The 22,698-nt window shown below is 40.2% G+C and overlaps 1 protein-coding gene across 1 annotated transcript; it reads left to right on the top strand.

Moving 5' to 3' along the window:
• Nucleotides 1–824: 824 nt before the first annotated feature.
• On the top strand, nucleotides 825–8,354 carry LOC112286689 (cysteine-tryptophan domain-containing zinc finger protein 7). Its single transcript, XM_024528828.3, has 11 exons — nucleotides 825–1,179; nucleotides 2,043–2,118; nucleotides 2,271–2,416; nucleotides 2,538–2,810; nucleotides 2,926–4,082; nucleotides 4,347–4,744; nucleotides 4,971–6,517; nucleotides 6,764–6,909; nucleotides 7,112–7,290; nucleotides 7,408–7,598; nucleotides 7,720–8,354. Exons 1-11 carry the CDS (start codon nucleotides 1,102–1,104, stop codon nucleotides 7,903–7,905), a joined length of 4,377 nt encoding a protein of 1,458 aa, XP_024384596.1. The 5' UTR covers nucleotides 825–1,101; the 3' UTR covers nucleotides 7,906–8,354.
• The last annotated feature ends 14,344 nt before the right edge of the window (nucleotides 8,355–22,698 follow it).

Below are 22,698 nucleotides of genomic sequence, written 5' to 3'. Positions count from 1 at the left end.
GGGTGAATGGGATCGGCGTGGGGATGGCAGTGGTACGGGTGAATGCCCTGCGAATGAAGCCTGAATGTGTAGGGAAGGGAAAGGAAGGGATGGGAAGAAAGGAATGCGGAGAGGAGAGGAGGGGGGAAAGGGGGAAGGGAAGAGGATGACTGAAAGCCTGAGGTTTTGGCGGAAGTCCATCCGAGGCTTGGGGCTTAGGGGGGCTTGGGGCCGGGCTGGCTGGCTGGGGGGCTGGGGGCTGTAACCGGGGGCTGGCTCGGGAGGTTGGGGGGTGGAGGTCGGGGGCACCTTGTTCGTCTGCGTTTCCCTTTTGCTTTCCCTTCTTCGCTTGTCTCCGTTCACTTGCGCGTCCTCATGACCCTAGTCGTCGTATCGGAGTGGTGGCTACAACGCCGGTCTGCCTCCATTTTATTATTCTCCCTACTCTTGTATCATTCTTACCCACTTTTGTCTCTACATCCCTTCCACTTCCTTCCCCTATCGTCGTCGTTGTCCTCGTCGTTCTTCTTGGATTTGTCCCCATCCTGCAGCCCTCACCTATCGACATAATTTTGTTTTCGTCGTTATTGCACTTGGTGTTGGTTTGGTGGCACCCATTCTTCTTCTTCATCGACTCTTCTCTTCGTGCCACATTCCCTTTCCTACCTGTGTTCCGCTTTGTTGCCTCATTCTCGTCTCTTCGTCTCAGCTCTTCTCGTGCAGGTGCAGCAACCGAATTCCCCGATTGGATGTTTGCGCTTGTAGGGTTTGTGGACCCACAGAGACAGGAAGTTGGCCCTGTCTGTCCGCCTTTTTCATTCCTCTCTTTCCCCATTCTCTTGTATCGCAGGGCGGGCTTGTCGTCGCCATTTTATTTTATTTTTATTCGTTTTCTTCCTCGTGGGTTTCTCTCATTCCCATTTCTCGCCACGTAGAATCGGCAGCTTCAAGAAAGGCCTTTGCTTGAGGGCTCAAAACTTAGTGCTGCTGTCCAGTTTCTTCGCTATTGCGGTCATGCCCGCACTACCGTTAAAACCCTAGGTGCTCACAGTCGCCAGGGGTCGGAGGGAGGAGAGGCGGTGGTGTAAATTGCGTGGGGCAGCAGTAACTTGGACGGGGACCATGGAGGACGAGGATGCGGAGCTCGAGGAGGGAGAAGCCAAGGAGGCCCTCGATCCCGACACCGATTTCTCTTACCTCGTAAACGCCTCCTGCTTGATTTTGCATTTCCTCCTTTGATTCAATTCGGCCTATCGTATTGCAATTTACTTTCCTTTGCTCACACATTCCTGTGTACGTGGAGATAGCTGAATTCCAAGTCCTGTTGAGTGCGGATGTCTACCCTAGGCCCTTTTGTCCTCAGAGCTTGGCGGAATCCATTTCTGTGGGAATGAAGTCAATTACTGGCATCCATGTGAGCTAGGTTTTCTCTGCATTGTTATGATAATTGTCGATCCTTCCTGCATGGAGTCGGTCTATACTGGCTTTCTCTTATCGTCAATGTCGCAGCCGAATGTTCGGAAAGCTCACTCTTTGCTGACGGGGCCGATGTAGTCTTTTACCCTATTCGGCTCTTGTTGCAAATGTTATATATAGGGCGCCATTATAGTGGCTATGAAGTGATAGGTCACATGGCAAGGGTATATTGTTGGACTTCATGTCATAGCGAGGATTGTGAGGGCCATCGACATTTCGAAGCTTTACAACTGAAGTCGGGAAACACGGAAATGATTTTGAGTAACTTCTTGCCTGGCTTCGGAGGAAGGTTATTATATTAGGAAGATTTATTGCGGCATCTGTTTGAGGTTTGAAAGTCAATTGCAAGTACAAAGGGAGCTTTACCTACACGATCCGAAGGATTGCACTTGCGGCCTTGTAATGAACACTCTAGGGCGAGCGAAATATGAAGTCCCGTCTACCTTGCGAAACGATCTAAAATTCTAGGGTTGATGGCTTCACGTTGATGGTTAAATCATGCATTGACTGTGTAGGGGTCTCCATGTGAAAAAGTTCGATTGGTATTCTGGCAAGAGCTTCGATTGATGATATGTTGTTGGTGGCAGGATACGAGGTTGGAAATGCTACTCGGTGACTGCCAAAAGGAGTTTCAAGGGGGGAACCTTTCTACAGAGAAACTGGGTATGATTTCTCTTTTCTGCGGGTGCAGATCGAATCGATTCTTAGGTGGCTCCTTTCTTTCGCGTTTGTAAGGCAGTACCTACACGCGAGCGTGTGTGAATTCGCCTCACTTATGGTACATGCACGCTGAAGTCAAGTTTGGATGATCTCAGGTTCCAAGTACGGAGGATATGGCACATTTCTGCCAACCCATGCTCGAGTCCCATCTATGCTGGCCGATCCCCATCCTGCACATCCAGCACCACCTGCTGCTGAGGTTGCACGGCCTGCGGGAGAAGGATGGAGCGTTTCAGCAGAGGTGATGGAGCTCCTTATTTTCTGATATATCTGTTCACTTCTCTCTCTGCCTTCGTTTATCTATGTTTTTTTTGAAAATCCCTGCGCGCATTCTAAACACAGTGCGGTATGTGGAGTGGCAGCCTGCGAGGCGCTCTGCGGGACCTTCATTGCAACAAGCTAGCGCCAAAGAGAATGGTGTTGTCAATGCCTTGGCTGCCAGCAATAAGGTGAAATTAAAAATAAAACTAGGTAAGCAAGCTGCGGACACAGAGGAAGCGAAACGAAAGGCAATCTACAACGGACTTGGCTTGGACGACTTTTCAGACGATGAACCGTCTTTGGACGATGATGACGACAATTATTCCCGTTCAAACGTGGAATCCCCTGAACCCAGCCCCATGGCCATGATTGAGGTACGTCTGTCATGTTCCCTCTGTAGCAATAAGATGGGTTCTGGATTTGGACAAACGCATCATGCATGATCTGTGTTGCATCCTGATGGATTCATCGCCATGGCTATTGGGACAGATGATGACAGCGCCCTGTCCGGAAGGAGGCTTGCTTTCCCCATTGTCGGATAGCACAGTCGAGATTATGGACGTGAAAGAGTCCAACTTCTACATGCATAAATCTGGGAACTTGCCTTCTGCTGCTACGAATGCCTATTCCTCTGCCAATAAGGTTGATCTCGAATCTCCTCGTGGGCCTGGTTCAGACTACAGGAAAAGCAAAGGGTCTGATGCTGTCAAGCATTCTACAGATGGTAAAAAGGGTGTTGACCTTGTCGCTGAATCTAATGGTGTGAGAAAAGCGAAAAGGGAATCTGATACAGAGAAGACTATTGTGAAAGAACGGCTGTTAAAAGCTGGCAAGAATGAGTATGTCAAACCTGAGCAGCTTGATTCTTTTGATGAGAAAGGAATGGAAGGATTTGGACAGGAGGAATATGACTTAGTTAAAGACTCTACGTTGAAGAGCTCTCGGAAGCAACCTGAAAACAATAAACCTCCGACCGCAAACGGTCAAAAGGACAAGGGAGCCACAGATGGTAAAGGATCTGGGAAACCACAGGCCTCAAAAAACAGGGACAGTAAAGAAATCCCTCGATCTAAAACCACTGGGAAAGGTCCTGCATTGAAAGATTTCGAGGCCGTCAGAACGATTGATAATGAGAAGGAGGGCAATGATAAGGTTACAAGCCTGACTGAGCCCAGGAAGCTATGGAAAGACGATACCAAACACACAGCTCCTGCAAGAACCAAAGAGAACCCCAAGGAAGGGCTTAAAGATAATTCAAGGAGGGATGCTGCCGGAGAGTTTAAAGGTAAAGATGCGATAAGGGATGGTTCTAAGCCTGGAAGTGCCACCAAGAAAACAAATATCAGTGTTACGGGTCGGAAAGTTGTCCCAAATGAGCAGAAGAGTTCAAAAATTTCTCAGGACAAGAAATTACCTGTGAAAGACAATGAGAGAGAACGGGTGAGCCTGTCAGAACCTGTGCTTAGTAAGGAAGAAGAAAAACCTCCAGCACCTTTAGAGGCTGCTCCACCTTCTTTCGTGCTCCCCCAGCTTGTTTTAGACCACTGGGTCGCCTGTGACAAGTGTGAGCAATGGCGATTGTTGATGCCGCATGTAGACCCAAATTCCCTACCCAAAAGATGGCGCTGCAGGATGATGGATTGGCTGTAAGTGTCTGATATGGCTAACTTCTAGTATTATGATTGACTGCGTATTTTTGGGTTGACTGAGTTCTGCTTGTTGAATTCTGCTTCTGTACGTGTTTCCACATCAATCTTGGATGCAGAATCGTGAATCGACTGACATATTATTCACTCTTTGGGTTATGTGTAACGTCTCTGTTATTTCCTGTTAGCTGTGTCATGTCTCATTTTCTACATATATATTGTTCTTAAATTTTTTACCAGCTGACACAGCATGGATGGGAACAGGCCAAATATGAACAACTGCAAGTGGTCGGAGGCAGAGACCACCGCGGCAGTATATACCCTACTGGGATATCAGAACCCTGCACTTCCTGGTGCTGGCCTTCCAGCCGCGGCAGCTGCCCCTACCGCGGTGCAGGCTCCGGTTCCAGCAGCAGATCCTGTGGTGGACAAATGGGCAGATGAAGTGGATACCAAGAAGAATTTCCTACCTAAGAAAGGTGTAGCACGAAAACTGGGAAGCTCTGCTCCTAAGGTCGGTGGGGACAAAGGGATTGATGGAACAACGAAAAGCAAGAACATTAATGACGTGGGTTTGGATAATTTGGGTGATGGCATAGGAGGGAGCGACAAGCATAAGCACAAGCCTAAGGACAAAGTCAAGCGCACGCGTCCCAGTGAAGGTAAGTCTCCGAAGTCGCTGTTTATGTTTGGGCCGCAACATTTGTCTCAGTCCTGACACGAACAACTGCTGCTTAAAATTGTAATTTTACTGTCGGCGGCTTCAGTTTGATATGGAACCAATCATGATTTCCTTTGAGCTGGCTTAAAGTTTGTAATCCGTGACTCTTTTGTCTACAATCTCTCATACTTTATAGACGAATAATGGAGAAGTGTATTCTGGTATAGGTGAAGATACACGTAGCAAGAAAAAAGTGTTGCAGGAGCAAGAACGTAACATTGAAGCATCGCAATGGAGCAAGGAGGACATGGATCTAGAGCCACTGCCTTGTGATAGAGAGAGAGTTGGATTTCTGCATCCTGGAGAAACACAGGGTGGTGGTCCAGGCAAGAGGAAGAAGACGGTGGGGGCTGCCGAGGATCTGGATGAAATTTCAAATTTAAAAAGGAGCAAACCTGTTAAGCCGAAGGTACAATACGATGACCTGCAGGTTCCAAGTGAGGATGATTACGTGGAAACAGATAAGCGTGGGAATGTACAGAAATCGAAAAGGGATATGTCAATGCAGAAGCCTAAAGATAACTCCAACACTACCTTACAAGATAAAGAGACACAGGATATTAATTCTGTTTTAAAAGACCTGAGGAATCGTGATGGAGTTGAGAAACGTGAAGATGATAGGGATCAAGGCAAAAGGTCTAAGGGTTTAGAGAAGCAGAGGAGATCGAAGGAAGATGTTAGTGACTCAGAGCAAAGAACGTGGAAGAAGCGCCGGGACGATGCATTATATGAGAGACCCTCTCAAGCGAGTCCACAGGGGAAGTCAACGTACGGGAGAGAAGATTTGAATCGTTCAACGTCGTCTAAGGTTTCAAATTCATCTTCAGGATCATCCGGTCCAGGGTTGAAAGGCGTGGGCTCTCCTCTGGAGTCTACCGTCTCATCGTCACCTGTGAGAGTAGCAAACGGAAATAGAGAGTTCAGCAATAGAGTAGCTCCAGGCCACACCGCTTTGGGTGCTGACATTGCTATGCAGTCGTCACCAGGCCCTAAGCATGTTCGGGCTGCTTCTCGTGGATCTTCTTTCGATGAAGGAGAATACCGTCAGCCTGGGGCTACACACAATACCACAAGATTCGGGAAACAAGACTCCAGTGGTGAGGCGCGTGATGATGGTTGGTACGACGAGGAGGACAGGGGTGTGGATCGGGCACACAGTCATAATTATCATCCAGAGCGGCATCCACATAGTTCGGGAGACATTGATGACGATGGCCACCAGCGAAGACGGAAAGGCAACCGTGAGCATGATAGTGATTCCAGGAGGCTTGATATTAGGGATTACGATCATGTTGACCACAGTGATCACTATGTTAAGGAGAGGAACAATCCAAGAGATGATAAATGTCGTCCTCCACGAGAAAGTGTTCCGGAGAAACCTGTGCAGGGGCACGGTGTTAGGGTTGCCCCTGTAAGCAAAGATTCCAATCGAGAGGGGGATAGAATTGTTTCAAATTTGCGTAAAGACGGTGGTGGAACTGCGGCAGGACCTACGGACCTTAGTAAGAGGCCTGGGGCTTCTTCAAATACTCGGGGTGGGGGTGATAGAGGGGATGGATTGAAACGGGAAGATATGGAAATTGGTTTAACAAAAGCCTCAGCTGGAGAGGTAGCAACTGACAGCCCTGCAAAGAAGGAACATGCCCACGCTCTTCAATCAAAGACTTTAATGAAGGCTGCGAAGGATCTGAAGCACTCTGCAGATCGGATGAAGGTGCGCTTGTTGTTGTCTCCGCAAATTTTTGTGTCAAACTGGAGTATACGTCAACGCAGACACCTGCCAAGTTTCGATGTTTGCTCTTTCGCATCAACGCTCACGTTCCGTTTTTAATTGTTTATATTTAGATAGTCATGAAGCCAATTATTAATTTCTGGACCACAGTAGAAAGTTTAAGGAATAAAATTATTTATCTACATATTTATTTCTCCTGGTTCTAACGTGTGTTTTTGTGAAAACCAGAATACTGATGAGACAGGAAGCACCAACTTATATTTAATGTCAGCCCTGAAGTTCTTACAATCAGCAGCGCTATTGGAACCATTACAATCAGAAAGTAGCACTTCAAAGTCAATGGAACTCTATAAAGACACAGCTGGCCTTTGCGAGTATGCTACACAGTCTTATGCTGTATATACCTGATGTTGTCATTTCTTGTTGAGTATCATGACTTGATCTAATAGTTTATCTTTGTCTTTTTAAAATTTATTCCTCTAGTCTCGATTAAAATTCCCAGTCGATTGCGGTGCTGTCGTTGCCTAGTATAACACATCCTTGATGAAGAACCCTCTCTATGTGTTTATGTGACAGGTTTTGTGCTTGTCAGTATAAACGACGGGGTGATCTAAGAGCTACAGCTCTAGCTTACACATGTGCAGCTGTGGCTCGCACAAGGCTTATGATGTCTAAAAAAACATCCTTTGCAAATGACTGCAAAGAAGTTCAGTCGGCTGTAGAATCAAAGTCTGCTCCGCACGTGCCCTCGAATGGTGAGTTTTCTGTACATCTAGTTCTCTCATGAAACCACTATCACTTGTTACTGAAGTTTATCCAGTTGAGTAAAAATCTTAGCTTGACGATTGAATGAGATGTCGTTGGTAATGCAGGGGAGTCTCCGTCGTCTTCTTCAGCGTCAGATGTGGACAATCTCAATAAGCATCACGGTTTAATTCCTGGCAGCAAGGCCTCGTTAAGCAAGGCAGCAATAGTGTCTCCTCAAGTGTTCTCAGGAGCTTCCGGCACTTCACTTAACATTCCTGCACGGTTGCGACCCGTGACGACTCGATTTCTGAAAGATGTATGTGTTAAGTTAGCTTTCTGTCTGGCTTCCCCATTGAACACCTTTCATTGTACCAATGATGCATGTTGCAGCTCTTGTAGCAAGGATTGACTGGTGAACTGCAATTGCTGGTTTGCAGGCCCAGGAGATGAGTTTGCTGCTGGAGACATGGCAGAAAGCAGCTGAGGCAACAACAAAGGCTGAGGCAAGTGAGGAGACGCAGGGCATGGCTGCTGTGAAGCAGGTGGGGGAGTTGGGTGGTCTGGGTGATATTGATGGAGTTGTACGATTAGTAAAAGTTGCACTGGATGCAATTGGCCACTAACTAGGCGAGGAACTTGAAATCCGAGAATTGAGTAGGGGAGTGCAGAGACATGTAAGTACTCTGCCCTTGTTTGTAAGTAAACAAATCCCCGTCTGAGCATATCTCCGTCTGAGTGAATTTCATTGTACCATTGTAATGTCACAAAACAGAGTTTAAATAGGTTAGGATACATTGCTTTCACCTGCCCCCTCTTTCAACCAAATGGCTGGAGAGCATCACAGGCTTTGAAATCGTACACACTTGGTCGTAGACTCTTCGATACAATTAGAGATTAGCTTGTAAAAGTTGAGAATCCTGAAATATTTTGTTGGCTCCTTTTTCCAACGTGTAAGAAGTCATTTGTCCAATAATACTACAAATATGCTATCAGTTGGTCATTCTTCCACAAAGCAGAGCCTGAAGAAATGCCATACGGATCAGTTTTTTATTGGAATGTTCCATTGTTGTGGTTTATATTTCTAATCCTTACAGTGCAGCTCTAACTGTGAATGAGACCTAAGATATTTTACTGCGTTAAGTCGGCAGCATGGCATGATGTTTAGATTTCTTGCTTAATTGTCAAATAATAGTATAAGATTCGATCATGTGTTTTATCAAAGAACACTGGAAAACAAAACAAGGGAACTCCATTGGATGGCGTTGTAACGAAGGGTGTGTTTTGTATTTAAGTCTAGTGGCCGTGGGAACAGTACCAGTTTTCTCTACATAATAGCTTAATTATTTAGTGTATCAGGGATAATAAGGACAGAAGGTCCCATGCACGAAAATAGGGGCATAGGAGCAAGTGGAATTAGTAACAGCTTTAGTCCTTTTTTTTATATCCCCCATGTTTACTGGAACCTTGGGCTTAACCACTATGTATTCATTTGAATCCAATTGACTAATCTGATTAGTTACTCATTATGTTGCACAAAAGTATTTTCTGACAATCTTGTTTGCAAATGTGGTTTTTCACCAAAATATGTCATGCAGATTTTGCAAATATGTCTGGGCCTTGGATATTTGGTTGGAAAGCTATTATGATGTGTTTGAATTTGTGAAATTGGTGTGGATTAGTGTGGACTGATTGTAGTTTGGACAACCAAACAAACATGTTTTGTATTGTGTCTTGTTTGCATGAAAACATTGGAATCAAGTTTCACCCTCACTTCAAGGTATATGAGCATGTAGACATTGACATAAACATTGAAAATGTTTTCTTTTGACTAAAGAACAAACAAGATTGTCAGAAAATACTTGGAGGTGAATCATTCAGACTCTTTTTAGATCAAAGTTCTAGATACCGTGAATATTTTATCATGTTCGATGGACCACCACGTGATCCTCACGTCATGGCTTCTAGTACAATTCTTGGTATAGCTGACGTCATTAACAACAAAGTGATCGAATTGTCTGTGAGAAGGAGGGTCGCGGAACACCTCGTACCGTGGACTTGATGTCTTCCTCGTCCGATAAACCGCCCAAGAAATGGCCCTGTTCCATTCTGTGACTTCCTTCTGAATCTCTGCTGAAGGTAACTTCCAAAATATGCTGCTTCTTTTTCTCACAGGAATTTTTGTTTTGTTCCTTCGCTGGTGTGCTCTGGCATGGTCTCATAAATGCTTGCAATGTTTCTCAAATTATGGTGGTAGGTTGGGTACAGATGGTTTTCAATCGCAGAAACCATTGTTGGTGAAAACTTCCACCGTGCAAGGTGTGCGCATGTTTCTCTCCCCTGGTCTCTGGTGAATGGCCAGTAGACAGCTCCCTGCAAGCAATCCGATAACAGTTTGTAGTTGACAGTTAAGGTCATTATGCAGAGGTGAGAACTTAGGAAGGGTGTGCCGTCTTCTCGTTTGATGAACCGCATACTATTTTATATCTCAATGTAAACTGCTTGATTTGTAGCAATTCTGCTGTTGGATATCTGATCCAATGGTGGGTCATATGTTTCGATAGTACGAAGGTAGTCATTAATACTGCGTATCTGTGAACTACAGCAGTGGCCACTGGATGAGTACTATCTGCAGTGGAGAACAATTTGCCTAAATTATTTACTTGTTTTGTCTTGGCTTCCTCCCTTCAGCTGCACCCTCAAATCGCAAGTGTGTTCTGGTTCTGGGTTTGATGAAATGGATGGCCCATCCAGAGAGTTGTACCATTTTTGGTCATATAAGTCCGTACAATTCTCTCTGTTCTCACCAGCGGTAAGATGCATGGAACATGCGAACTTCGCACTAAAACTGCCATGGATTCTATGAAGTGCTTCCAGTCCGCATCACCCATGTCAGCTTGTAAGATGCAGCTTCCTTGAACGGAAGAAGTGAGCAGACGGTGCGATCTGGTGTGTTTCCAACTGAAGCGCTGCAGCATTCAGCAGTGGTGACGTGCCACTCACTGCTGGGTGTGATGTACACTTTGGAACTTTACAATTTGAAGTGGACAGTTGTGGGGGCAGTTCTGGGCCATTTTCTAGATCTAGACAAGTGTGGGAACGGTAGGTGTGTAGTCGTCTCGGATGACCACACATTGTCTCATTCCTGAATGTAGACGGCTGGCTTTACGGGTAAGCTGTGTCCCATTCTGAAATACAACAGTAAGGATTCCGTCTACAGGTGGGTTCAGTAGGCTGAAAATAGTGAAGTTGTGAGGAACGCCACCGACTTGACACTCAGCTGAGCACACTCTAAACATGGTACTGCACTAGTGGACAAAGCCATACTCCATCTGAAAAACAGTTCGAGAATCATCCACTCCAATAATTTCTGCACAACTGTGGTCTCAGGGCTGAAAAAAGAAGAAAAGGAATAGGTTACAAGTATGCACAAAGAACAGATGTGCACCTTCCCTAACGACTAGTACAAGTGCCTTCTCGATGCATTCTGCGACAATATCAAGCTTCTAGATTGAAGCTGTTGAGTAACGTTTAGACGCCTCTGGAAAACCTTAAGAGTATAACCCGCCACCATCTCCTCAGCGGATTCATCCATCATCACCAATAAATCTCAAATCTTCAAAAATGCTCTGTGATCCCAATGCCACTACCCACATCATGTATGACAGGAACTCTTTGAACAGTGAAGGTCTGCTGGAAAAGAGCGTTAGAGGCGAGGGTGAGCATCAGGCGGTTCGGATTTTGCGTCCTTCTCGCACTCCTGAGGCTTGCCATCGACAGCGCTTGCCACGCCGGTGGACTTGTCGTCGCCATCGACCAAGTACGACATCGGGAGTGCGAAGAACTGGGACTCTGTGTGACCAGGGAGTTGGACCAGGACGGCGTCGTCGTATCTCCGAGGAGTCGACAGGAGCGGTGGCTGCCTGCGCCGGGTGAGCAGATGCTGCGGTTGGAGTACTCCCGGCGGCGGCCTCCTGCTCTCGGCGCTGGCGGCGTTGTTTGACGACAGTCCAGCAGAGCAGAAACAGCACCACGGACACGAGGAACAGCATGCATGACATGCCGGCCAGCACCATGACGAGCATGTCCGGGCTGGTGCAGCTCACCACCTCCCCGGTCTTTACATCCCTGCACAGCACGCTAGGCCCCGGTGCCACCTCTTTCGCCGCTAGCACCTTCCTATCTGGACCTGAACATCGACACCATCGATCACATCCTCCTCATGAGATCCAGTCGCATGTCGCTACACTCATTCCACCACAACATAAGAACCTGGACGTAATCGTCCTGTCGACAGCTCCTCACAAAATGCTCAATCCTGGTCGCACACTTTCGTCTCCGTGACCCGTGTGACAGCACATGATGCACGCACCTGTGCTCGGGCAGCAATCCACTTATAGGTGATGGAGATTCTGTGGGTTGTGCCAAAACAAACCTTCTGGAGTGCAAGGCCATCCCATGCATTGGTCACATATTTGAAACACTGGTAATTCATTGTTGTGATTTGTCGTACGAGGCACAGTACAGCACTTGAACTTGGAAGGATCTGCTAGTGGAAATGTCCACAACGTCCACTCAAGCAGAAACATACACCTTAAACACACTAAGCATTACAGAAACTACTAAATTCTAGTTGCCTTGTGCATATCAGATTCGTACAGGCTAATCAGGATTTTGAAACAAGGCTCCAAGTTGGACGGGTGTGGGACCGCTTTCCATCTTGCTTCGCTCCCCGAGAAAGCTCAGTTTTACTTTACAACTCTGAAATTTGTGAATCTTAGTATTGAAATCAAGAATCCAAGTGTTGGTTTAGAAGCAAGCACTCTGCTTCTAAGAAGCTGGGTTTCACCTTCTAGCTGTAAAATTTGTGAATCTTGTTTGTGAAATTGACAGTCCAAGTGCTGAATTTGAACGAGTAATTATTGTGGTTGTTGTTCATGTTGTTGGAGTTGATACGTAAACAAACATGAGAATCCAGGTGCTGCATGTGAGACTGGTGCTAGTGATTTTCACTTTGTCACAATTTGCTGCTGGCTTTTCAACTGAGATATTTCTAATACTGCTGTATTCTAAGTTGCTGACGTTGTGGTTGTCGTTGCACTACTGTCCTCTGCCGTTACAACACTTTCAAATGTCTTCAAATGTAGAAGTCGTCTCAAACCATAATAATTGTTGAGTCATTAGCCTGATGATCTTGCAAGGATTTTGCTTGCTGACAAAACTACAGCTGTAAATTAGATTTTCCAGTTTCACATGCAGCAACATACATAAGATGCATCGATTCCAACATTTGTTCTTACTTTTGTACTAAAACATTCATTGTAATGTAACATTCTTTATGTCTACTAGTTTTGCCACTATTATTAAAGCTTAAAAAGTGTTATCCTAGAAAGAAGAGTAAAATAAGTGGAATTGCAATAACAATAGAATTTGAAAAGAGAATATTTTGCAATCTCTTATACATTATAATTTTTTAAAAAATAAACAAATATCATGTATTTTTTGTGAAGAAAAGTCAAATTTTGATATTGGGTATGTTAGTCTTATTATACTATTAAGTACATGAATTGAAAGAAAACTTTGAAATAAAATTTTATTTAAATAGCACTAAGAACAATAATATAATCAAAGAAGAGATAAAATATAAAAAGATTAAGGACTAAGATATTACTATTCTAATTTATGAAAAAAGTAAAATGTTATAATTTTATTGAATAATAACAAGTAAAATATTATAACCTATAAATTTATTTTTGTTGTTTTTATTTGTTAGCTTTCTCCACATATAAGTATATAAATCTTCATTGAAAACTTTTTAATGTATACTTCTTCTATAGAAATAGAATTAGTGCTATATATAAATATTGCTCATATTTGAAACTTTTGCTCAAAGAATGTTAAAAAGATTTCACAAATTTATAATGGTTATAAATTTACTATGATTTTTTTAAAGTGTTACATCTATAGTTTATTTTCTTTCCATCTAAGATTATTTAAACTTGAAATAAATATGATTAATAAGCATACAAATTATGTTAGTTAAATAATTCTATTTTATTTTAAAATAATTAATTTTAGAAAAATAAAATTAGTTATAAGATAGATTACTTGCAATCTTTAAAATATAATATCTCTAAAGTAGAAAATCCAAATATTTAAAAATAAAAAATATAACTAAAAAAATATATTATATTTAAATTTTCAGGAGTATGAAACTAGATAAAACCTACAAAACACAATATATTCTTGTTGAAGTTGAAACATCAAAAGTTGAGACTATAGATCTTGCAATTGAGACTCTTGCTAGCTATCAATAAAAAAAAATTTAAAGTTCCAATTATTGAAGCTTGGATATTTAACATTCTAATTAACATTGTAATTTCTACTCTATTATTGTAACTCTTTCACCTCTCTTTGCAAATTGATGGTTTCATAAATCATTTTGATTGCTAAATTATTAGTCTAATATCATGGACTTAATTAATAATAGAACTAATTTAGATAAGAAGATTTATATAGAAGCAAGTAAAAATAGTTAAATATGATAATATCTTACAAAAAAACTTCTTAAAAGCTTCATAGACACAAATTTGACTTCATATGTGGTTATAGGTGGTTGATAGGTTAAAAAATTAGTCAACAAGTTGACCATATGTTGCACATGTTGACTTCTTATTTTATAAGATAGCTATATAGTACATATATTAAAAACTTTTCTTGCACATTAAACATGTGTTGAACAACTTATAAAATGTTACTATATAATTCTTTAATTTGATAGTATATTTGGAGGCTATTGAAGACTTATCATAACACATGTCAAACTAACTTTGAATTCAATTTCATACTACTATGAGGAGAGCAAGACTCTTCACTCTTGATTAAATCATCTCATAGACAAACCCCTCACAAATTGATATTTTGTGCAAGCAACTCAAATACCATGGGCTAAAATCAACTCAATTCAATGGCAAATGGCATCTGCTGTTTGTTAAATGCGCCTCATGCTACTCTTCACTTAGGGACTAACTAATACATTGTGCATCTATGCAGAGACTTCTTATATTGAATTTCTCGCTGTTGTTCTCATCTAGATACTTTCTCTTGCAACCATCAATCTCCTGAGCTTTAGCATGAAACCTCTTAGTGGACGGCTCTACGATCTTCAAATCATATGAGTCTATCAAGCTTGATTGTACAATTATTGTATCTTAACAACTTCTACATTAGCTGCACCACTAATTCAACTACTTGTTTGACGAGTAACTCCGATAAATATTCACTTGGAGAATCCATAGACATTTGGTCTGAATGAGCTAAGCAGACAATGAACAACACAATATCTCAATATCCCCTCTTTGTGAATGTCTACTAGCTCTCCTCATCTCTGCTCAGTAGCATCCTATCAGCTATTTGCACATCTTCAGCTGCTCTGGAGATACTGCTTTTGTCATCGTATCAGTAGCCTGTTTCTTGGTGCTGACATACTCAATCTTCACTTCTTCTTCATCAATTATCAGCATAACAAAGTGATACTGAATGTTAATGTGTTCGGTCCTGACATGATAGACAGGGTTTTTTTTATCAAATCCAATGCACTTGTGTTGTCACTCTTCATGAGTGTTGCTTTGTGCTCATATCTCGCTTCATCTAAGAATAGACTCAGCCATACAACTTCTTTGGATGCATGTGTATTGGCTACAGCCTCAACTTCACATGAAGACAGAGCCATGGTACTTTGCTTCTTGCTGCTCCAATTTACTGCTCCTCTTGCAAACAAAAAGACGTATCCACTTATGCTCCTCGTGTCTGGACATCCTCCCCAATCAGAGTCTATGTAACTGCTTAGGGTCACCTTCTCTCTAGCTCTGAAGTGCAGACTTGTGCCTATTATTTCTCTAAAGTTGTGAAAAATATGTTTCACCGCTTTTCAATGTTCTTTACTTGGGTTGGCTAAGAACTGACTTACTTTACTCACTGCAGTAGCAATGTCTGGTCGAGTTGTTGCAACTAGATACATTAAGCTCCCTACAACTTCTCTATTTAGAAACTCCTTTAAGCTCATCTGCTCTTCTGATTCCAGCATTGCACTCAGCTTGGTTCCAGTAGGTAGAGGTACATTACTTAGCTTGCAACCTAGCATGCTAAACTTCTTCAGCACCTTATTTGCATACTTCTGTTGCTGCATATGAATGGAGCCATCTTGCCCCCTCTCAATCTGAATACCTAGTAGATAACTAACTTCACCAAGGTCTGACATCTCAAATTGACTCTTTAGCATTTGCTTGACCTTGTCTACTTTTACTAGATCCTTGCTTACGATAATCAAGTCATCAACATAAATGCCAAGGATTACTTTGCTTTCAACATTACTTCTTTCATAAATGCCATCGTCAGATTGAAATTTCACAAAGCCTTCAGCTTGTAGCAAATTATCAATCTTCCTGTACCATTCTCTAAGGGCTTGTTTCTACCCAGATAACAACTTCTCAGCTTACACACAAGGTGTTCTTCACCAAGTATGGCAACTCCATCAGGTTGTTGCATGTAATTCTCTTTTTGCAAGTCTCCGTTTAGGAAGGCAGTCTTGACATCCATTTGGTGGATGTGCATCCTCTGAGTAGCTCCAATGGCTAGTAGAGTTCTCAAGGATAACTTCATCACTGGAGCAAATGTCTCGGTGTAGTTGATGCCCTCCTGTGCATAGCCTTTTGTGACCAGCCTTGCTTTATATCTCTCTATGCTTCCATCTGCTTTTCTCTTGATCTTGAACGCCCGCTTGCAGCCTATGGCCATCCTTCCAGGTGGCATCTCCGACAACTCCCATGTGCCATTCTTCTCTAGGCTTCTTAGCTCTTCATTCATGGCTCCCAGCTATTCTTTTGCATCTCCTTTCTTTATTGCATCATTAGTATTTTGAGGTTCTTCCATGGTCACAACATTCACTCTCACAAGATCGGTATAGTGAATCTACCTAAGCTTCTCAGCGGTCAATCTCAGAGGGATTGTTTTATCTCTCTTTAATCTTTTACGCTTTGCAGCCTCCTCTGGCTGTTGTACCCCCTTTGGTTGTGGTTGAGGTTGCTACACCACATTTGGTTGTGGCAACGGTTGCTCTCTTGGTTGTGATGGCTTGGGAAGATTCTCTTGTGATTTCCTCAGGTCCAGTTCAACGCTCTCTTCTTCCAAAGACTTGAACACTTTAACATTTCTCGCAACTACAACTTCTTGCTTCATCGGATCCCATACACGATAGGCTTTCTTGTCTGTGAAGTAGCCCATGAAGTAAAGTGAGCACTTGCTTTCGAAGATACGCAAGTGACTTACATCAAACTTTTCTCTACTTCATGCTTCTTCTGATGTCACTCCATCAAATCTCGTGCTGTGAATATTGTTTTTTTGCAAAATCTCTTATCCAGCTCAGCATTATGGACAATTGCTATTGTAGCTTCAACCAGGGTCTTGTTAAGTCGTTTTGCAGCTCTGTTTTGTTGAGGAGTGTAAGGGACAATTAGCTCCCATTTGATGCCCTCACTTTTGCAAAATTGCTTTAATTTTTTTGAGGTAAATTTTCCTCTATTATTAGATTTGAGGATCTTGACTTGCTTCCTACTCTCTTTTTCAACCAACTTCTTCTATTCTTGAAAGATGCCAAGAGTATCTGACTTCTGCTTCATAAAGTAGATCCAGACTTTCCTGATGGCATCATCCATTAGAGTCAGTGCGTAAGAATTGCCCCCCCCAAGTTGCAAGGTTGACATTTCCCAACACGTCCGTGTGAATGAGCTCTAATTTGTCTTGCTTCTTGTGTTGATCTTTCTCTTGAAAAAAGTCACAGTGCTGCTTCTCTTCTGTGCACCCATGACAGTCTGGTCTGACTCCGCTTGGATTGACTTCCAATCCCTTCACCATCTATTTGCTCAACAATAGCTTCAGATTCTTTTCTTCAAGGTGGCCAAACCTCTTGTGCCACAGCATCAGGCTGTCCTTCTCAGCCAAATTTACTTGGATGTATCTAGATTTCGTCTACACGAGCTTGTACAAGTCATCTCCCACAGACTTGCCAACTCCAACAACATTCTTCTCTTTGTCTTTCATAATGCAGCCTTCATCGGAGAATTCTGTTCTCACTTCCTTCCTAGCTACTCTCTTCATAGAGAACAGACTTCTTCATATCATGCAAGACATCAGGGATGATTGCCTTTAGCACTCTTTTTCTAATTTGAAAGTCAAGCATGACTTCACCAGCGTACTCGACTGTTTCTGCATTATCATTTTCTATGACCAATAGCTTCGGTCAATGCAACTTCTCCATCTTGACAAACAAGGACTTGTCATTGCAGATGTATTAACTTGTCCCTGAGTCAATCAGCCACTCATTTTGGCTTACTCTAATAACATTGACTTGAACTGGACGAATGACATCTTCTTCACCAACATCAACTTTATCTTCTTCAATTGAGACATGGAAGGTAAAGATGGGCTTTCTTTGAGTGTCTTGCTTCTTCTCTTCTTCTTCCACCTTATAGACACTAGGACTTCTTCCACCACCGCATCTTCCACCCCTCTATCTGCCACGTCCACGACCTTGACCTTTGCCTCGGCTTGGAATATTGCTCTATAGACAGTCTAAAGAAATGTTCTCAGTGCGAGTAAACTTGAAGCATCTCTAAGGATGCTTGTAGCCTTTCTTCATGTGGCCAGACTTGCGACAATTGAAGCATTTTCCCGCTCCAACAAACGTGCTTAGACTCTTGTCTTCTGCATCATCTTCTCCTCTCATGTCCAGCTTGTGGAGATTTTCCATCACTTGCTCAAGGAAAAGGTTTGCATGCATCTGCAGTGCCTCTATAGTAAAGAGATGCTCTCGTTTGACAGCTTTCAGGGTTGTGATGAGCAAGTCATCATCACTCATAGTGTGCTCCACAGCATCAAGTTAGGATCTGAGATCTTCCAGCCTTGTCAGCAGCTCACTGATTTGTTTGCCAAGCCTCATCTTGAAGTTATGCAGCTTCTCCAGCACGTGCATTTTGTTGGTTGTCGACTTCTCTTGGTGGTAATTATTGAGCGCATACCACATATCTTTTGCCGTCTTCTTCCTTTCAACAATGCGAAGTTGAGAATCATCCAGAATCATCATCAGCATGTCTTTGATTTTGAGGTCATTATTTGACCACTTCTCCTTCTTTGTTATGTCTGCTTTCATTGCAACTTCTACAACTACATCCAGCTTTAGGGCGTACCACAACTTCTCTTTCTGTAGGTGGATCTTAGCTTTTTGGCTCCATCTCGTGTAGTTCTTGCTTGGGAACCAGAAGAGTCTGCTTTATGCTCTGATACCATATTGAAGACTTGTCATGACAGGCCCACTTCAAGCTCAATGTCAGACTACCATGGGAGAAGCAAGACTCTTCACTCTTAGCATATTGATACTCTATGCAAGCAACTCAAACACCATGGGCCAAAATCAACTCAACTCAATGGCATTTACTGTTTGTTAAATGTACCTCCAGCTACTCTTTACTTAGGGACTGATTGATATATTGTGCATCTATGCAGCGTCTTCTTATACTAAATTATTGCTGTCTTATTGCTGTCTTCATCTAAATACTTTCTCTTGCCACCATCAATCTCTTGAGCTTTAGCATGGAATGTTTTAGTGGACGGCTCTACAATCTTTAAATCATAGGAATCAATCTAGCATAATTTTTCAACTGATGTATCTCAACAATTTCTACATCAGGGGCACCACTAACTCAATTACTTGTTTGAAAAGGAACTTCAATAAATGTTCACTCATAGAATCTATAGACACTTGGTCTAAATGAGCTAAGCAGACAATGAACAATACAATATCTCAACAAAGGCAAGAATAAAGCCTTCTTTATTCTTGTCAACACTTATTTATTTATTTATTTATTTTTTTAGTCTTATTTCAAGAATCTCCAATCTTTTTTTATTTAGCAATAGAAATTATAATTTTTATATTAGACATATATTTGATTTGTCTACTTTTTCTTTTAAAGTATTATAAGAATATATTGCTTTTATAGAATTTTTATAATAATTTTTTTTCTTCGAAATTTGATAGGAATATTAATTTTTTATTCTTATTTTTTAAAAGTGAGTAAATTACTCCACTTTATTTTATTGTATTTTAAAAATTATAAACTATTCTCTTTTAAACTAATATTTTTTTATTTTCTCATATTAATTCTTTTCTTAAAGACATAGATGACAATTTGTAAAAACAATTATTTGATATAAAAGGTTAAAAATTACCCTCTTCTAATTTGACTTATAGATTTCTTAAAGTGGTTTGTTATAGAGATAAAAGAAAGAATTATTGATGCTATACTTGATGGAAGTGAGAATAGATTTGCAACTATTACAAAACTTCACAAGCTTTTCAATACTTTAAGGGTAAAATTTTTGTGTATTATTAATTTCAACTATAGAAGTACTACTCCTATGTCTATAAAATAAGTCAACAATGAGATCCAATATCTATGCCAAGAAGTTGTGTAGTTGAGAAAAACTAGTAGATCAACTTCATAAATAAATCTAAAAACTCTCATTATTAAGAATATGAAGAGACAAAGATTAATATGTTGAAAAAGTTTGATAGAATAAGATCAAAATTTTAAAGATTTATTACAAATCAATTTTGATATAGATGAAAAGATAATGTGTCAATTTTTTTTCCAATTACATGCAAATTTATCTTTTTAAAAATGTATTCTTTATTGTATAAGCAAAGTTAAAAAAAATTAATCTCTTGTTATTGTTCTTATTGATGTAGTAATATTTTTTAATAATTTTGGCACTACAAAAATAAATTCTATCTTGAAGTATATACGTAGATTCATTTACTATATATATATATCAATATTCTCTAGATGGTTGTCTATGCTTTATCTCTCTCTTTATATAACTATCTTTTTATAGTATATTTGTAAATTCTTTAAAGAAAGTGATGTATTGATTTAAGCCTTTGATTATATTGTGTATGCTTTAAAAGTTTATTTATTGAATGTATTGGTTTTTAAAAGATTGGTTGTTGTTAGCAATATTCTATATATATATATTTTTTTAAATATAAAAGTATATTGGATGAAGGTAATATAGGTAGTGATATTCTTTTTCTCAGAATAAAGCTTTAGCTATTAAAGACTGAAATAATTCTCTACCAAAATAGAGCTTTAGCTACAAAATATATTTTTTTAATAAAATTATATTAAATAATAAAAAATTAAATTAAAATAAATATAATAATTTGGATTAAGATACTCAACCTAAAAAAAAAAATTGAGACAACTAAGTATAGCAGCATGGAATAAACAAAGTATAAAGAAATATAAAAAAAATCATAAATTATTTGTATATACTTTTTTCTTATATAATATGGCCCGTAAGATATGTGTATGTTGGTTTTCATACTTTTCCTATGAATGTAGCAAGCTCTTCTAAGAAAGAAATTGAGTAGGATAAGAAAGAATATCATAGAAATGCAAAAAAATATTTTAGGTTACAAATTTATGTGTGACTTCCTGTGAAGGATATGAACTAAAAGTTGATGCATAAACCAATGAAATCCATATCAAAGAAAGAGTGAAAAAATAGAAATAAGGAAGTACGTATATTAAAAAGAAACTAGAATGGCTTATTAGCAAAAGATAAGAAAACTTGAGACTCTTGAAACTAGATTAGAAGCAAGAAAGGAGTTGACAAGAGTGAAGGCCGCTTCACTCTTATCTCTATATGTACTATCTAAGTAAGGGCTATATGGCGATGTTCTATAAGACCTCCAATATATGTTGACTTTGCAGGACACATGCCTTAACTTATAAGGCAAGTTTTTCTACATGTAGGCCACATAGTTAGCTTGGTCTTCAAGCTAACAACATGTGTGGCATATGGCCAACTTGTTGACCACTTTTCCAATCCAAAAAATCAATTATAGTCATCTATAAAGTCAAAGCATCATCTATTAAGCTTTTAAGAAGCTACTATAGAAGATATTATTGAATTAACTTACTTTTACGTACTTCTACTTATATTTATATATTTATATAGGTAATTACTAGCTTACATGTATATGTCCATGACATTACCTTCCCTTCTAGGAACGAGTTCTATGAGAAGTGGTCATCATATGTTGAGAAAATCTATGATGCAATGAATTTAATTTATAATATACTCAAATCTTTGTTCTCTTCAAAGATGGTTGATAGGGCCTCTCAATCATCGATACTATTCCATTTCAGGGCGAGAAGACCACCTTGTTATTTGATCATTGTTGAGGCCTTTATAACTTCCTTTAAATAAAATATTGAAAACACGATCAGAAATTGTTCCTACCTCTAATAAAATTATCAAATATTGAGAGTCTCTTCCAAGGTCGTGATACCAAATGTGTTGTATCTCACCATCTATTCCAGGAAAAACATGTCGTTCTTAAAGATCTTCATCTTGATTATGTCATCTTAAAGGTTGTGACAATTATAATGTTTCATCCAACAGGTCAACAAATGAAGGCTCTTCAATAAAATCTATTGAAAATTGGTTCTCCATCTCTTTAGCATCACACTTACAAAGAAGCTACAAACAAGGATTGAAAATAGAATGTTATCTTCCCTAGATCTTTTTTCTTTTATAAGAAAGGTCTTCATCTTGATTTTGATGGATGTTGTCAATGAAAAGCCTCTACCACCTTTGGTGCATTTGTAAGATTCTTTACTTGCTTCCATGTGTATTCACTAATATCATATCCATACAAATGGACAAGATATTCTAATTTATTTTAGTATGGCCTTGAATCTAGGACTTCTTTTACTTCAAACTTTTCATTATTGTCTACTTCTATAGGATAAGGTGGAACTTTTCTTCTTTTTAATATGTTTATTTTCTTGTATGGTTCAAGAAGAGACACATAGAATACTGAATGGATTTTCATTGACTCCAGTACGTGTAAACAATATACAACTACATTCATTTGAGCAGAAATAGAAAATAGTCTAAGTATATGATAGTCCAACTTGTCACAAGGATGAGTGGTCTTGATATTGCGATGAAGTAGCCATACCTTGTCATCCATGTGGAATGATGGTTGTTCCTTTTGATAGACATCCGCATTGATCTTTTGTTGTTCTTGAGCTTCTTTTAACTATGCCTTTATTATTGTATGTAGCTCAAACAAATGATTTTTTAAATCTTTTGCTACAAGATTATCAGCTTTTGAAAAGTCAAAAGTATCAAGTCATAGATGATAACCATAATTGGTAAAGAAAAGTGTTTCTTTCGTAGAAGAATGTACCGTGTTATTATGAGCAAACTCTGCTAATAGTAAAAAAATTGTTTAATCATTTTGTTGGTAGTTGATGGTATATCTTAAATATTATTCTAAAACTTCATTAACA

This window comes from Physcomitrium patens, chromosome 9, assembly GCF_059467195.1.
Source record: "Physcomitrium patens ecotype Gransden chromosome 9, ASM5946719v1, whole genome shotgun sequence".
Classification (NCBI taxonomy): domain Eukaryota; kingdom Viridiplantae; phylum Streptophyta; class Bryopsida; order Funariales; family Funariaceae; genus Physcomitrium; species Physcomitrium patens.
This window is presented reverse-complemented; position numbering and strand designations above follow the sequence as displayed.